Source organism: Microtus oregoni, unplaced genomic scaffold, assembly GCF_018167655.1.
Source record: "Microtus oregoni isolate MIOR12 unplaced genomic scaffold, Mior012 000025F_ref0000491, whole genome shotgun sequence".
NCBI classification, from domain to species: Eukaryota; Metazoa; Chordata; class Mammalia; order Rodentia; family Cricetidae; genus Microtus; species Microtus oregoni.
Window position 1 is genome coordinate 10,997,558 of NW_024543084.1, and position 16,892 is coordinate 11,014,449.

The 16,892-nt window shown below is 50.0% G+C and overlaps 1 protein-coding gene across 2 annotated transcripts in view; it reads right to left on the reverse strand.

Annotated features, from left to right (window-relative positions):
- Positions 1-1,414: 1,414 nt before the first annotated feature.
- The window catches only part of Sardh (sarcosine dehydrogenase), a 57,250-nt gene continuing 41,772 nt past the window's right edge, over positions 1,415-16,892 (reverse strand). The window contains exons 18-21 of one of the 2 annotated variants that reach the window (XM_041674781.1): positions 9,533-9,695; positions 8,613-8,781; positions 5,011-5,146; positions 1,415-2,895 (exon numbers count right to left, since the gene is read on the reverse strand). In XM_041674781.1, the coding sequence (XP_041530715.1) occupies positions 2,770-2,895; positions 5,011-5,146; positions 8,613-8,781; positions 9,533-9,695 (594 nt within the window). In that variant the 3' untranslated portion in view covers positions 1,415-2,769. The remainder of the gene's footprint in view (positions 2,896-5,010; positions 5,147-8,612; positions 8,782-9,532; positions 9,696-16,892) is intronic. The other variant, XR_005976372.1, reaches the window with a different exon arrangement.

The following is a 16,892-nucleotide window of genomic DNA, read 5'->3' on the forward strand; positions in this document are numbered from 1 at the left end:
CAGGGTGCATAGGAGGCCTCTTGGATGTGTGTGTGGTGGGGGGTGAAGAAGCTGGAAGTGACCTGGGCATTTTGCTACTAGGGTCTCAGTTCTTACCAGGGAAATGAGCATCTCATCCTGCCACCTGGTGTCTCACCTTTCCCCGTCTCCTACTGGAAGGCATGTGGCGTGGTACCGCTGGTCTGGCTCTAAAGCAAGCATTTTCTCTCTACGTATGTGAACTTATACGTGTGGGTATGCAAGCACATGTACTCACACATACAGAGACCAGAAGTTAGTGTCATCAGCCTTCCTGCCACCTTTGTCCTTATTGCTTGGGATAGGGTGTCTCGATAAACCTGAGACTCATTGACTGGTAGGCTGGGTGGCCAGCAAGCTCTGGGGATCTGCCTGTCTCTGAGTCCTCCCTCACTCCCAGAGCTAGAGTTACAAAGCTGTGCCACCACACCTGGGCTTTACTTGGGTCCTAGGGATCCAAACTCAGGTCCTCAAGCTTATATACCAAGCACCTTACCCACGGGTCATCTCTCCAGCCCTGGTGAAAACATTATTGCTCAGTGTAACAGAGACCAGGATGGGGCAGCAAGCAAGCCTGAGGATAGCTGACAAAAGGGGGCCTGTCCCCCTGTCCTCTGCAGGGAGAGCTCCACTGACCAACCTCTGAACCCCAACACTGTTGTATCTCACTGGGGCCTCTAAGGGTACCAAGACCTCGGTCCTCTCCCTTCACTACCCGCTACAGTCTGCTCTCTACACTTGGGGCATTTTCACATCGGGTTTCCAGTGATTTCTGATAGGCAGTGCTCAGTCACAGTGGGGGCCATGTGCTTGATTTTCCAGAAAAACAAAAAAGGTTTTTTTTGTTTGTTTGTTTGTTTTTTAATATAGCGACGGATGCACGTCTAGATTGGCAGTACCGGAAGCCGGGCCTAAGGTCTCTGCAATCCATTCAGGATAGGGTGCCCTGGGACTTTCCAGGCGAACTTGGGAGGTGATTCTTGACAGCTGCTCTCACTCAGGGACCCAGCATCCTTCCAAGGATGGGGGAGGCAGGCAGGCAGGCAGGCAGGCAGGCATGGGAAAGGCATGCGAAGTCTGGGAAAACCCAGTTAGGCTGGGAAAGCACTCAGACCTCCCTGTCCTGAGCTATCCCCAAGGATAGGTTGGGAGCTGCATGTGCTCATCGGCCCAACGTAGTGGGGGGCGGGGTGTCTTGACCAGAACACAGAATTGGGGGCCAGGAAGCTGGGCAATCTGGGCAGTTGCCTTCCTTCTTCTTTCCTCCTTTCTCCTTCTCCCCTCCCTGCTCCACTAACCTTGCCCCCCCCCGACATCTTCCCCATCTTCCCCTCCTCCCTCTTCCCCTTCCCTTCTCCTCCCTCCTCTTCTCTTCTTTCCTCTGGCTTCACAAAATCATGTCATCCAAGAGCCAGCCCTGTGGTCCCGAGAGACCACAGGTGTTCCTTCAGCCATCCAGAGGTTCCTCCACACTCTCCCGCCTCCAGCCCTTCCCCAGACTCAGGGGACCAGATCCGTGTTTGAAAGGCCAACTCTACCCCCACACATCTTTCCATGGCTTCAATTTTATTAGCTTGACCTTTTCCAGCTCAGTGTGTGGTGTGTGAGCCTGGGAAGATTCAGAGCCCACCCAGGACAACCGTGCCCAACTCTCCCCTCTGCTGCCTTCTTTGGGTTTAGGAGAGCCCAGCTCCATACTGCCCTAGCCTTTGCCCCCTGCTCTCCTAGACTACAAGGCATGGACTATAAGACTACGTGGTGACCTTTGAGCGGTCACAGAGCTCTAGTTTCTAAGTCAGGGTGTGAGGCAGAGGAGGAAGGCTGGGTCTATAAAAAAGTGACAGACATTCACCCCAGGAAGAGAAACAGGATCACTCCCAACACGTGGGCAGGTGTAGCTGGTCACACAAGGTGAGAGGAGTCGCTCTGACTCCTCAGGGCAGAGCTAGAGCAGCACCCTCTCCGGAGGTGGGGTGAGCAGGATGCATCTATAAGGCCGAAGTCCTTAGAAATGAGCCTAGCAGAAGGTCCGTGCATAACAGCAAGCTTGGTGTCCCTGGACCTATGAGCAATGGCTTCCGGGGAAACTGAGACAGAAGCCTGTACTTCCGTGTAAGTGATGGAGGTTCCTGATCTGAATTCCATGCCATGTGCCCCCATGTCACAGGCTGGTGACTCTCAAATGGGCTTTCTCTCCTGCAGACCTGGAAGGCTAAGGCAAGAACTTTCTAATACCCGCTCCTCTCTGGTCTGAAAGGCAGCCATACTGAGGAAGGACTGCACCAGTCCAGCAAATAGCTCCCTTCTCCATCCTACACCTGTGGCAGTCATTGCTCTTTAATCCTTGTTTACTGTACCCTGATTCATTAGTCTTCAAGTGCCCGGACTACATATTGCCAGCCAGCCAGGTGTGGAAGAGGAGGGGAGGCTTCTGGCTTCTGGCTCCTATCTTGGGGATATTCTGAGATCCTCATGGGGATCCTGAGCTAAGACATCTGCAGGGTGCATTTTGGGGAGGACTAGGGTGGACTGGAGACCACTGTGTGGTCTGTGAGCAGGAGCATCGTGGTGCATCCAGTCCTGGTTAGGGGCTAGGATGGCTAGGACCACATGGAGGCTAAGGCTGGGGAAGGCTATGTTTTGCCCATGTCTCAGGACACAGGGCCATTTGTGCAGTGAAGGAGTTGGCAGGCAGCGCTGAGGTGTGGCAGTTTCCGGTGGCCTGAGTAGCTGTGGTCTCCACCCTGCAGCTCAGTAGATGCCCTTCACCCTCTTGTTGTCAGGGTCAAAGGGAGACTTCAGGTGAACCTGGGCAGGATAGGTGACCCCCATTCTCTCCAAGGCATACTCCCCACTCTTCACAAAGTCCAGAGAGACCTAGGAGCAGAGAGAAGTCAGGGTCATTCAGTTGTTTCTGGAGGTGGCTTAGGGTTCCCCGGACCTAACTCTCTATAAGCCAAGCCCTGTACCAAGCCCCTTCTCTGAGAGGGGATTCTCTAGAACAGCGGATTAAGTGCCCTGTGCCCATGAGCTAAACAGGAATAGCTGAGTCCATCAAAGCTCAGATCCAGTAGCCAGCAAGACTTCTCCCTCAGGATGATCTGTTCCCGTGACCTGTTCCAAGATCCCTGGGAAGATGGGGGTCAGGCAGGAGCTTGGATGGATTTTGGAGCCAGCCAAACACAGCATTATAACAAGGGGTCCTTGTTATCCTGAGGGACAGGGTGGATGGAACAGCCTTCTGGACAGCATGGCCCCTGGACCCTCCTCCCTCTGACCCTCATCTGGCTCAGTCTTCTTAGCAAGCCATCTGGAGCTGTTAGCCCTGGGAGCAGGTGCTAGCCTGTCCGACAGGGGAGAGTGCTGTAACCTGACACTGTACTGTTCTGGAGGGAGGAACACTCCTAGGCCACCCAAGGACATGCTTCTTTGTGTACAGTGAGGATTCCAGGCCCAGGCTGGAGCAGTCTGGGGCTTGATCTCCCCTCATTCCAGGTGGCTCAGGACTGGATAAAGAAAGGAAAAGAAAAGAAAAGAAAAGAAAAGAAGAAAAGAAAAGAAAAGAAAAAGGAAGAGACAACAAACCTTTTTAAGTCGCAGGATGTTTAGGGTGAGCCCTCTGCACCAAGCACTATGTGAGTGGAAGTCGGGAGATTTCAGCAGTGGGACTAGCCCAGTCCAGCTGATAAACACCCACGAGCCACAGAATTTCCACCCCCAAACTCCTTAGTCTTACTTAGCAATGTGGGTTATCCCACCAGAGCACTGAAGCAGGGAGAGAGAGTTGGCTTGCCCCAGCTGCCCACTCTCATGGCATGAATATTCAAGAAACTTGATCACAGCTGCAGGACAAGAGCCTCTCCTTCCTTTGCTCACCTTCAGGGTGGGACTCCTTGTCTGGATGGGATTTATGCTGGGCCTCCTGAAGCCCAATGAATGGGTAGGAAGGGTGGGTGGCGCCGATCTTTGAAAGAAAAGGCCGTGGATTCTCCCCTGCCTACCAAGCCTGGGCACCAGTAAACAAACTTCTTATTTTGCCTTGCCTGGGACCCTGGTTGTGGACTCTCAGTGTTAAGAAAGTCCTGTGTAATCACCAAAGATCCCAGGCTGCTTTGCAATGTTTGATGACTGTCAATCGATTTCCGTTCAATGTGGTTGTCCATACTGGAGTCCATGAGGAAGGGGGGAAGCCTGTGCCCTTTTTATAGTAAAAGCTTGGGATCTTGGAGAAACCCCTGGTCTGTGGTCACAGAGCAAGACAAAGTCACAGCTTTGAGTTAAGACTGTATCGCAAGCCTCCCGCTCTAGTACAGGGTTCCTCTCCACTTTCAGCCACCCCACCCCACCCTAACCTGTACTCCAGAAGTCTCGTTAACCCTAGACCCCATGGGAGCCACTTGTCCTTGCCTCTTCCCAAGCCTGATGTTCCAGCCCTCCATTCAGCCAGACACTGTGGCCCAGCTTGTCTTGATGTCTGGCTAGAAGGCAGAGCCAGGTCAGCACCTCTGGGACTGGAGCTGGGGCACAGGAGACCTCAGTGAGACTTGGCAAAGGTATGCTTATGTGGTGTGAAAATACATGGCGCTACTTGTTACACCTCTACACCATTGTTGGGAAACAGGAAGCGGTAAAGGCCACCCCTTTCCTCCTGGGGACATAGCTGGTACCCTCCTATGACTGTCCCAGTATCTGCAGCCTGGGTTTGGCTCACTTGTTGGGGTTGAGGTGACTGGGGGTGAGGAGGAAGGGCAGAGATGGTCTGCTAGCCTCTGGGACCAGAGAATGTTATCCCAGACCCTTCAAGTCTTTTTGATCAAGAAGATCCTGGGGCTGCCCTAGTCAGCTTCTTTTAGAGATAAAAGAGAAAAACCAACAAAACTCAGCTGGAGACCAGGACTGGCACTCCTCCACCCTTCCTGGCTTCCTCCTGCGTTCCCAGCATACACAGGTATGGTCCTGAGGATCTAAAAAGGGACAGGGAACAGAGCTCACCGGCCCACCACTGGGATCTCGGATGTAGCCATAGGCGATGGTTTTGTTCACAGCGAACCCAAAATCAGCCCTCCGGACATGGCCCACCACTTGGCCGTTTCTCCAGATGGCCTCCAGGCCAAACATAGGCACCTCCCTGAAAGAAGCAAAAAGATGGCTGGAACCCCAGACTGTGGTGGGAACACAGCCTGGGAAAGCGAGGCAGCTGGACTTGACTGTGCATACAAGAGCCTATGCCACATGGGTATAGGTACCCTGCCAGGACCTTGCAAGCCCCCAGTAGCCCAACTCGTGACCTAGAATGACAGGGGGCAGGATAGAAGTGAATGAGGGAATGAAATTTAACTGTAAAGCCGACCGGAGCCCCAGCACTTCAGAAAGACCCCACTCCATCCCTTTTCATTTAACTCCTTCTTAAAAATCTATGTTAATTATAGAAAATAGTGGGGAGGGTGCTGGAGAGATGGCTCAGCAGTTAAGAGCACTTGTTGCTCTTGTAGAGGACCATAGTTCTGTTCTCGGCACCCATGCCAGGTATTTACCACCTCCAGGGGATCCTGTGCCCTCCTCTCACCTCTGTAGGCACCCGTGCACATATGGAAACCACTCACATGGAAAACACATGTGTGTCCATATAATAAAATCTTTTAAAAAGAAAATACTCTATTGTGAAATCATCATGCATGTACATATTTGCTCTGCTCACATCCACCCCCTCTTGTCCCCTCTTTCTACCCATAGTCCCGCCTCTTCTACTTTCATGTCACACACACACACACACACACACACACACACACACAAAGTTTTTAAATAATAAAATAATATACAAACAACCCCCCCCACAAAAATACAATTCCATTCTTATCTCTGGGTAAATAATGGGTCAATCATACACCGCCGTGTATGTACCACATTTTCCTAAAATTCATCCATTGGACTGTGCATGGTGGTGCACACTTTTAATTCCAGAACTCAGGAGGCCGAGGCAGGCAGACCAATGTGAATTCAGGGCTAACCTGGTCTACACAGTGAGTTTCAAGCTAGCCAAGTCTACATAGTGCAACCCTGCCTCAAAATAAAATAAAATAATAGTAAAATCCGTCCATTGGTGGGCATCCGGGCTGGTGGTGTATCTTGGTTCTTACGAACCCTGCTGCAGTAACCATGGCTGTGCTTCTGTGACATGCTGACTCAGAGCCCTTTGGTATACTCCAGGAGGGCATAGCTGACTCAGATGGAAGTCCCTTGGCCACGGTGGCTAGAATGACTTACATTACCAGCAGTTCCTCTTTCCCTGAATCCACACAGCGTTTGCTGCCGTTCCATTCCTTGGTGTCAGCCTCTCTGGCTGGGGAGAGCTGGGATCTCAGCATAGCTCGGGTGTGCATTTCCCTCATAGCTGAAGACACTGAGTAATCTTCCATAAGCTGACCGGTGGCTTCTCTTCTCTTCCAGATGTCTGTTCAGCGCATTGCCTGCTTACTTACTCCCTGGGTTATTTGTGGGGTTGTTGTTCAATCCTCTGGCTGTTCTTTGCATATTCCGATGATTCATCCCGTCAAGTGGATTTCTCCCATTCCACAGGCTGCTTCTTCACTCTGGGGATTGTTCCCTGGGCTGTGAAGAATCACGTTTACTTCATGCGATCCCATTCTTCACACTGACTTCCTGAGCTCTGGAGGCTCACTCTGAAAGGCCTCACCCCGCTTGTATCTTGAAGCGCATTCCCTCGGGGTTCCTCTTGAAGTCTCAGTGGTTCAAGAGATTTGGATCTTGTCCACTTTGGGATTATCTTCACATAGGATGGAAAGCAGGGGTCTAGTTCACACATCTGCAGGGTTGTTAGCACCATCATGAGAGGCTGCTTCTCTCTAATGTGGTTTTGGAGCCACTGTAAGGGTTGTGTGGTTTGCTTCTGGGCCCTCTATTCATTCCATGGGTCTACACGTCTGTGTTTGGGCCAGGACCATGCTGGTTTTGTCACTATGGCTCTGCAATATAATTTGGGGTCGGGCTTGATGCTGCCTTCCTCATTGCTTTGGTTGTTCTGCATCTTTTGCCTCCATGTAAATTTCAGAATTTTTTTTTCTAGTTCAGTGAAGAATTCCATTAGAATTTTGACAAAGAGTATGCTGAATCTAGTTTATTTAACTGTTGAGTGGGCTTATTTTACAGTGTTCTGGTTATCTACTTTGTATACTATACTAAAGGATTTTCTTCATCAATGTACTATATTAATACTAACGTTTTTGACTCAAGATTCAAAATGGTAGACAAAAAGAAGCCCACTAAAATCTAGAAACATCAATGCCTGGGTCATGGTACCATTTGGTGCCATCTGTAGACTGCTCCTCTGGGCTGTCATCAGAGCCACAGTGGCGTGAAACCTTCCCCAAATGACAAGAGTCAGGCCAGGTTTGGGTGCCCTCTTAGGTCTGCAGCTCAGAGCCACACCATCTGGAATGGGGGCCAGGATGAAGAAAGGCTGGGGAACACCTCCTCCCCCACATCCTCTCCAGTCACTCTCCATGGAACAAAGTGGTATCATGGTGGCTCCCAACACACCCAAGTCCCCTCAAACCAGCAGGCACACATCATCGTGTGCCTTGCAGCCAAGAGATGCAGGGACAGAAAGGAAGCCCCTGAGCAGGACAGGTGTCCGTCCTCTGCTCTGGAGCCAAACACTGGCCTCAGGAGCTTTGTAGAGGATGGGGGGAGGGTATGACAGCTCCACTCCACCTGAGAAGCTCCTGCCACCCAAGCTGGGCAGCCTCAGGGGAGTAGGTGACATCTCAGGAAAAGGCCACAGTATGATGACAGACCCTAGCTCTGCCCATTGCCTCTTATCACACTTGACGCTCCGAGTACAGTGACAGCATCTGTGGCTGGCTGTCAGCTGCACAGCAACGCCCAAAGCCACCTCCCGGTCCTGGAGACAGTTGCTATGAGAATTCCTATGGGAACCACCTCGTAGAACCCAGGCCTCCAGGATTCAAACTCTCCCTGTGACTCGGAGCACTTGAGCCTGGCTACCGGTGACATGTTCCAAGCTGCTTCTTGGTGATCAGACTGCAGGGCCGAGTTCCTCAGAATGGGTTTTTTCTTTCTCCTCAGTGTCTCTGACACTCCGTGGTCCTCATTTATACACGGAGAACAATTCTGCCTAGTTGGGATTTAACTGGAACAGGATGGGAGGTGGTTCCAAAGAGACAGGGGCACCAGCTTGTAAGCAGGGTTCACCCTCCCAAGTCACCATGCCTGGCTCTTCTCACCACAGTTCAGCTGTGGCACCTTTCCCTTTTAAATGCCTTCATTAGAGAGTGTTATGCTTTCCCTATGTCCCCGGCGCCCTGCTGACACCCCTACCTCTGACCCACTCCTGGCCCACTCAGAATTTGTATACCAGTTCTGCTTTAACCAACACATGATGTAGATCTTGTGTTGTGGATCTGGATCTCCTGGGCCTCACTTTTACCATCTGTAATGGGCCATCGTGAAAGGGAGGCTGATCTGAGGAAATGCCAGTCCCAGGGGCTATCACTGGAAATGGTAAGTACCACCTCTCCAGCATGGACGATCACCCGACAGGCCAGAATACTCACTCTTCCACAGTGAGGCATACCAGGCGTCGGTAGAGGCCCGTGGCACGCTGCTTCTCCAAGGCTTCACGGCCGAGGAAGGGCACTGAGGACTTGAGCTTACAGGTGAATGCCAATCCTGCCTCCAGGGGGCTGTCGTCAGGCCTCAGGTCTGCATGCCAGTGTCGATAGCCTGTGGGACAAGGGGGACAGGGGCGAGGGTCCAGCTGAGGTGGGCATCAAGTCTTTAGGAAATACACGGGGGTGCTTCCCAAATCTACACTATCCAGTCCCCAAATCTCCACCTTCACTGTTACTTAGCAACCCAGGCAGCCAGGGAGATGGGGTAGAATCCTGGACTCCAGAAGGTTTCCTATATGAGCTCCTAGAGCAGACTAGTCCCATGAGCTTTCCAGTCCCTTGTACCATCAGGATGAAGTGCTTAGTGGACCTGGAAAGTGGAGTGAAACACCCTTGGGGAAGGGCAGATCCCATTCTGAACTATCACCTTTTAAAGGAGGTGAGGTAGCCACCAGTCGGCAGCCCAACCTGCTCTGAGTCTTCACCTCTCGGGAGATATCTGGGTGTCGCTAGTAGTATAATCCCCCTATAGGCAAACATGAAGCACTCAGTTCTTTAAAAACTCAAAAAAAAACAACCTCTCAAAGATCCCACAGTGAGGCATTCAACTCCTCCCCACTGAGACATACTCTCTCAGAATTCTAGGGAGTGTCTCACCTCTCTGAGTCCAGGTGTGTGCCTGGGGACCCCAGAATCACTTCTGAAGCCCTGATTGGGAGACCCCATGCATAGGCAATGAGGAGGGTTTGAGAAAATATACAAGGCTGGGAGATAAAGGGATTCGTGATGTGAAAATCTGGACACCAATGACAGAAACATCCCAAGCTTCTTTCTGGTAGCTTGGGTGGCCTCCCAGGACTCACCTTTCTCAATGCTCAGGGAGTCAATGGCACGGTAGCCTGCATTGACGAGGCCATGCTTGGCACCTGCAGCCATCAGAGCCCGGTACACTGGTATGCAGGATTCACGGGGGACATGCAGCTCCCAGCCCAGCTCCCCCACAAAGGATAGCCGTATGGCCCGGACCTGGAGAGACAAAGGGTGTGAATCAGATATAGCTGCCTCAGGCTGGTGAGGTCCAGGCAGACTGCCGCTTACCAGCCAGGCCTAGGCCTGGTCAGATTGTCAACAAGAAATGGGCTTTTTTGAGGAAAGTTCACACGAGCCGATCTGGGAATCTTGAAGCAAAGGAAGAAGATTCAACTTAGAGAGCAGGAGACAGTCTCCACCTCCGGGCCTCACACCTCAGGAGGGATAGACCAGCTGGTTCCCTACGGTCAAGGAAGTGACCAGAAGCTGGGCAGCTTAAACCAATAGAAATGATCTCCATGTCTATTCTTGGGGCTCACTGCCTCAAATCAAGGCACGGCAGAGCCAGGGTCTGGAGACTCAGGAAACCCCTTTCTATTTTCTCCCAGAGCAAAGACTCAAGTAATGGTTTGACTGTATCTGCCACACTCAGTGTCTGCCGCCTCCTCCAGCTGCCAATCTCTGGGTCGTTCCTGTCTCTTACCAGGACTTTGGTCCTGTGCTAACTCTGAAGAATCAACATCCCGACTACTGGGACAGTTGACATGTACCATCAGCATGATAGGGTCTGGAGTCACCCAGGAGACAAACCTCCAGCCATGCTTGAGGGAGGCTCTAGACGGAGTTAGCGAGAAAGTGAGCTGGTGCCCACATCCGTCCCTCTCTCTGCTCCTGACCATGGCTATACTAGTACAGCTGCCCCAAGTTCCTGCCATCATACCTTCCCCACCATGATGGATCTGACCCTCAAATTGTGAGCTCAAATAAACCCTTCCTTCCTTGTTTGTTTTTGTTATTCAAGCTGGTTTCTGTGTAGCCCTGGTTGTCCTGGAACTCGCTCTGTAGACCAGGCTAGCCTTGAACTCACAGAGATCCGCCTGCCTCTGCCTCCTGAGTGCTGGGATTAAAGGCCTGTGCCATCACCACCCGATAGCCCTTCTTTCTTCAGAAATCCTTTGTTGGATGTTTTGTGATGGCAATAAGATGTATATTGACACACAAGGATGGGACAAGGTTGAGAACAAAGACATCGGGAACTCATTGTCCCCACTCCTGTGGGTCAGGCATCTCCCGGCCACCTCGAGGGCTCAGGCTCTGTGCCCTACCTAAGGAATGTGATTCAGACAGGGTTCCTGAGCAGCAGGATTCCAGAAAGCTCTGGGCCTGATATATATTCACCTGCCATCAAATGCTGGCTCAGACACTTGCACAACCGTACCCATTGCTGCTCAAGTCACACTTGCAAGGAAATGGAACCAGCCTAGATGTCTGTCACTGGATGAATGGACAGTAAATGCATACCATGGGATTTTATTTATCAAAGAATAAAATTATGAATTGTTTAGGAAAATGAACAGAAACAGAAAATACTATGTTAATCAAGGAAACCCAGTCTCTGGGAAACAACAATTTACTGGCTCACGTGGCTTCAAAAGGCTCACAAGAGGGCTGAGGATACAGCTCAGTGATAGGGGTCTTGCCCAGCATGTGGAAGGCCCTGGGTTTGATTCCCAGCACCACAAAAAAAAAAAATACAAACTAAAGAAAGCTTGAAAGGAGGCAGAGCTCCTTGAAAGATGCTGTTGGCAATGGACTGGTCCAGAATTGTGCAAGGTTGGCAGGAAGGGCCTTGAACCAGGTTTTGTTAAAACCATTTTCTCACCCTCAAGAGTCCATATTAAACAAATTCAGCAATTTTGAGACACAAAGCCAACACAAAAGTCCTCCGTCTCTACGAGCTAGCAGTAAACAACCCAGAAACAGAAACTCAACCAGGAATGGGGGCTTACAGCTGCCATCCCAGAGACTGGGAGGTGGAGGCAGAAGGATTGAGTGGTTCAAAACCATCCCCAATTACGTAGGAAGCTTCAGGGCAGCTGGGCTGCATGAGAGCATCTCAAAAGTTCAAAAACAAAATCAAAGAGGAAATCAGAGCCATTTCCTTCGTGCCAGCACTCAGATGAACAGGGATAATCCCAACCAAGAGGTGAAAGGATTTTAAGACGACAAACAAATTCAAAGACATCCCGTGTGTAGGGGTTGGGAGACGTATTGCTAAGATGCTCGAAGTACCCAGAGCAGTCACAGAGGCCACACAGACCTTGCAGAGTCCCACTGATATTTATTAAGTTGCAGAGACAGAAAACAACCTCTGAAAACTCATACGGACTCTCAACACTAAGAGCCAAATTGGTTTTGAAAACTGACAAAACTGGGGGAATCGCTCTTTTTCATCCCAAAACAGACAGCAGCCAGGCCACAGCAACGGAAACAGTGTGGCACTGTCACAGTGACAGAGACTCAGAGCATCTGGAAGTAAGGTCCCAGATAGGTGACCAGGTGATCTTCATCATACAGACACACGTGCACTTCCGCAACTAAAAACCCAACTCTTTCAGCAGGGTGGTGATGGCACATGCCTTTAATCCCAGCACTTGGGAGGCAGAGGCAGAGGCAGAGGCAGATGGCTTTCTGAGTTTGGGGCCAGCCTGGTCTATAGAGAAAGCTCCAGGACAGCCAGGGCTACTCAGAGAAACACCGTCTTGAGATACCAAAAGCATAAAACAATTTTTTTTTCTTATTTTAAAACAAAACAGGGGCAAAACAAGGACTCAGTGGGTAAAGGTGCCTGCTGCCAAGCCTGAGGACCCAGGTCCCACCCCTAGGACCAACATGGCAGAAGGACAGACCTGACTCTTACATTGTTCTCTGACATCCACAGGCATGCAACGACACATGTGTCCTAGTGTACAAGTAAATAAATGTATCGCAAATTTTACAAAAAGCAAAACAAAAAAAAATACCAGATGCTAGTGAGGGTGTAGAGAAACCAGCACTTTGCACAAGCTGGCACGGACATACAATGGCGCTGTCACCATGGAAAAGGGACACCCTCTAGAAATTGTAAAGTAAACGAGGTGGCGTGGCCCAGTTTTATGGGTAAACATCCCCCCAATAGGGGAGGCAGAGCTCAAAGAGGAATTTTCACACCTCCACCACAGCAGCTGGAGGCAGAAGCAGCCTGGGTTCACCGACCCAGGACAGCAGTCACCTGTGTGTTAGGAAGGATGCCCTGACCCATGCTGAGATGAGGGTGAACCCCAAGGCTGTGCCAAGTGACACAAGCCAGTCACAGAGGGTCTACGTGGCAGAGATCCATGGGAGGTCCTTTCCAGGACCAGGGTTGAGAAACACTCTGTCTGATGTGTTTGAGTACTAGCTGATCAAAATAAAACATTCTGAAGCTGTCTCCCAACAGAGTGAAGATGCTCACACTACTGGAGAGGAGGGTTAAAATGGCTGAAGCTGGGCATAAACCCAGTATTCAGGAGGCTATGCGTCCCCCCCCCCCCCCCGCAAAGAATTAAGATGGTAAAATCCAACAACTCCCTTCCAGGGAGATAAAACTGAGGCCTGAGGACCTGGATAAGGTGCATTTTGTCTGTGTCTCAATTGCTTGAAAGAGAGAGGGGACAGATGAAGGCGGGAGAGCAAACCCAGGGAGCAGGGAAGAGCTCCGTGCTGTGCCCAGTGACGGGTGATGAAGATGAAGATGAAGATGAAGATGAAGCAGGTCTTGGAGGGAAGAGAGAGAAGCGGAGCCGCAATGCTTTATGAAATGAGAGCTGTATGTTGACGATAAGCCTACACTCCCAGGTTCACTGCATGATGTCACTCAACATAAATGTACTTCATGTACCCAATGGAATAATATCCAGACATTAAAAAGGTTAGTCCTTAAACTAGGCAGTGGTGGCGCACACCTTTAACCCCAGCACTCAGGAGGCAGAAGCAGACAGATCTCTGAGTTTGAGGCCAGTGTGGTCTACAGAGACTCCAGGATAACCAGGACGGCAGAGAGAAACCCTGTCTCAGAAAAACAAAACAAGCAAAAGAGTTATCCCTTGTCATTTGTTAAGTGTAATAAGATAGCCCCTGATGGTAAGTGTTGCGTTATCACACTCGTATGTGGCATCAAAACAAGTTGGTCTCAGGGCATGAGATGAGATGAGGATAATCCAATGAGATGGATTATTCAGCGAAGGTGGATAGTGCCTGCCACTCAGCCTCACGACCTGAGTTCTGTAACCAGAGTTCACATAGCAGAAGGAGAAAACCTACTCCCATGGGACCTCCCTTCGTGACATATGTCTATGTGCTTGTAAACACACACACACACAATTAGTCAATAGATAGATGATAGATAGATAGATAGATAGATAGATAGATAGATAGATAGAGATAGATGATAGAGATAGAAGATAGATAGATAGATGATAGATAGATAGATGATAGAGATAGAAGATAGATAGATAGATAGATGATAGAGATAGAAGATAGATAGATAGATGATAGAGATAGAAGATAGATAGATAGATAGATAGATAGATAGATAGATGATAGATAGATAGATAGATAGAGATAGAAGATAGAAGATAGATAGATAGATAGATAGATAGATAGATAGATAGATAGATAGATGTGAAAGTAAATGAATAAGTGGGGAGACGGGTCATTGGCAAAGGGCTTGCGATGCAGGCTTAAGAACATGAGTTTGATCCCCAGCCAGGCTTGATGGCTCACGTCTGTAATCTCAGTGCTGGGGAAGCTGAGATTCGAGGATGCCTGGGGCTCACTGGCAGCCAGACTAACCCAGCTGTGAGCTTGAGGTTCAGTGAGAGACCCTGTCTCAAAATAGAGAGCAATTGAGGAAGACACCCCGTATTCTCCTCTGGACTCCACATGCATGTACATACTCATACACCTGAATGCACATACACAAATATGAACACTCAAATACACTACACATACAAAGAAATATAGGTAACAGATGTGTGTTACCTGATGTAAACAGTTTAGCTTGTGTCCACGCATCAAAATAGAAACAGATACCCTGGCCTCGGAACCGTGGATGGCAGAAAGCAGCAGGTCAAGAATGTCTCTACAGAGGCCAGTTAAAGGACTGAAGCCTTGGAAACCTGCACACCTTGGTCAATATCATCACCAATCCGAACCAGTCCAGGACATTCTTCTCCTGGCTGCCCAACTCTGGTATTCTGCAGGGTTCCATTGGTCCCCAAAGATGAGAGCAGAGTTCTTCTGCTCATTACCTGTGTTATTCAGGGCATTGCTAACCATTGTTCATTACAGCAGGTTCAGGAGACCTCATCTTATCCCACCACCCAGCACCAGGTCCCTGCTAGACAGCCAGCAGCCCCCACTATAGTGATCAGCAGACTCAGGCTCAGCCCAGGACACGCAAGATGAGAAACCAAAATTTCCTAGCAAAGCTTCCAGGCCCCAGCCCAGGGCTTTTCACAGTAGAGGTTCGGCCATATCTGTTCCATTCTAGGCAAGATCACTAACCTGACACAAGCATCAAGCCCAAGGCAAGACAAGGCTCTGAGCCCCCATTCCACAGTCATCCACCTTCAAGCACCCCTTCGGGTCTAAGACACAGTCCCAGGATCCTAACCTTTGGCAGTTCAGAGTACACTGTCCAGCCCTCCTGGCAGCCAACTAATGCAGGACAGATGAGGAGTCAGCCACCCAACCAGGGCAGATGCCATAAGGGCCAAGGTCATAGGCTAGTCAAGGACAGAGCTTTAAACTGGAGACTGAATGCTTCTCCCTGGCAATAGGCCTTGCCTTTGAGTCTCAGCTTCTGCTTCAGTGAAACTGCCCAGTCACAGTCTTTGCCTCCTGGGACAAGACAATCACCCTAAAATACAGTCAAGTCAGGGACCCAGGGAGGGCAGGTCATTGTTCAAGACCCAGTGACATCTATAAAGGCATGTGACTAAGAGATGTTGGGAGGCAGAACTGTCCCATAACCTCTACCAGTTCCCCTGGTGTCAATGTTAGCCAGCATGGCTGCTTTCAGGTGACCAATGATTGAGCAGGCATATTATTAATAACACTGGTCCTTCAAGTTGGGTAAGCTCCAAAGAGGCCTTGAAGACTTCGGTGGCAGAGCAGGGTTTGGCCTTCTACTCCCAGGTCCAAAACTCTGAAAGACACCTCCACTCTTGAGTACTGATTTGAGAGAAGGAGCTGGGATTTCATTCAAAAGGCCAAGAGATTAGATCCCACTTCATGCACATTGCCTAGCTTCCCACCAGCTGTGCAGGGAGGGGTTAAGAATCCAAGAAGGCACCCAGACTAACCTTAGCTGTAGCTTGAAGGCCATGCTGGTGCCAGGACAGGGGAAGTCAAGGCATTCCTGGGGGATGCCCTGTATATGTGCCACCCAGAGAGTAGGGGCTTGAGAAGACAGCCAAAGCCTTTGCTATCACACTATCCCCTGGCAGTATCATAAGGTTTCCAGCACACTGGGTGCATCTTCCAAGTTCAGTCATCCTTAAACAAACAAGGACCCACCAGAGGACAGAAGGAAGGGTGCACAGACACCTGAGCAGGTGCAACCTGGGCCCAAACCTACGGGAGAGGGTAAGGAAGTCAGGGTGGGACTGAAGGAAATTCCATTCAAAGCCTCAAGAGATTGCCAAGATACTCTAATTCTAAAAACATCACCTTGGAGGGTACTCCCTCTTGCATACTTGTCTGGCTTGGAGGCTAGGAGGGTGGAAGGTGAGGATAGCAGTGAATCTCATGATGACGACACCAGGGTGCTAATGCTGGTGATGGTAGTAACGGTGAAAGTTATGGTGGCCATGGTGATGATAGTGGATGGTAATGACGACTGTGATGTTTGTGGTAGTGATGGTGGTAATGGTGAGGATAATGATGAAAGTCACGGTGATGGTGGCAGTGGTGGTGATGGTGGTAAACGTAGCAAAGGTGATGGTAGTGGTGGTGATGGTGATAAAGGTGATGGTGATGATGAAAGTGGTAATGGTGATGGTGTTGGAAATGATGAAGGCGGTAGTGGTGCTGATGGTGGTAATGGTAATGACGGTAGTGATAGCGGAGGTGATAAAGATAGTGGCAATGGTAATAGCGATAGAAATGATAAGGGAGATGATGGTCATCGTAATAGCCAACACTATCATAATGGTGTTAGTAGTGGGGGGGGGTAGTAATGAAGATGGTGGTAATAGTGTGGTGTTGGTGGTAATGGTGATGATGATGGTGATGGTGATTTTGGTGGTGGTGATAACGGTAGTAACGGCGATAGTGATGGTATAGTGGTGGCAATGGGCACAATGAGTAGAATCCATCTGCTAAAGATAG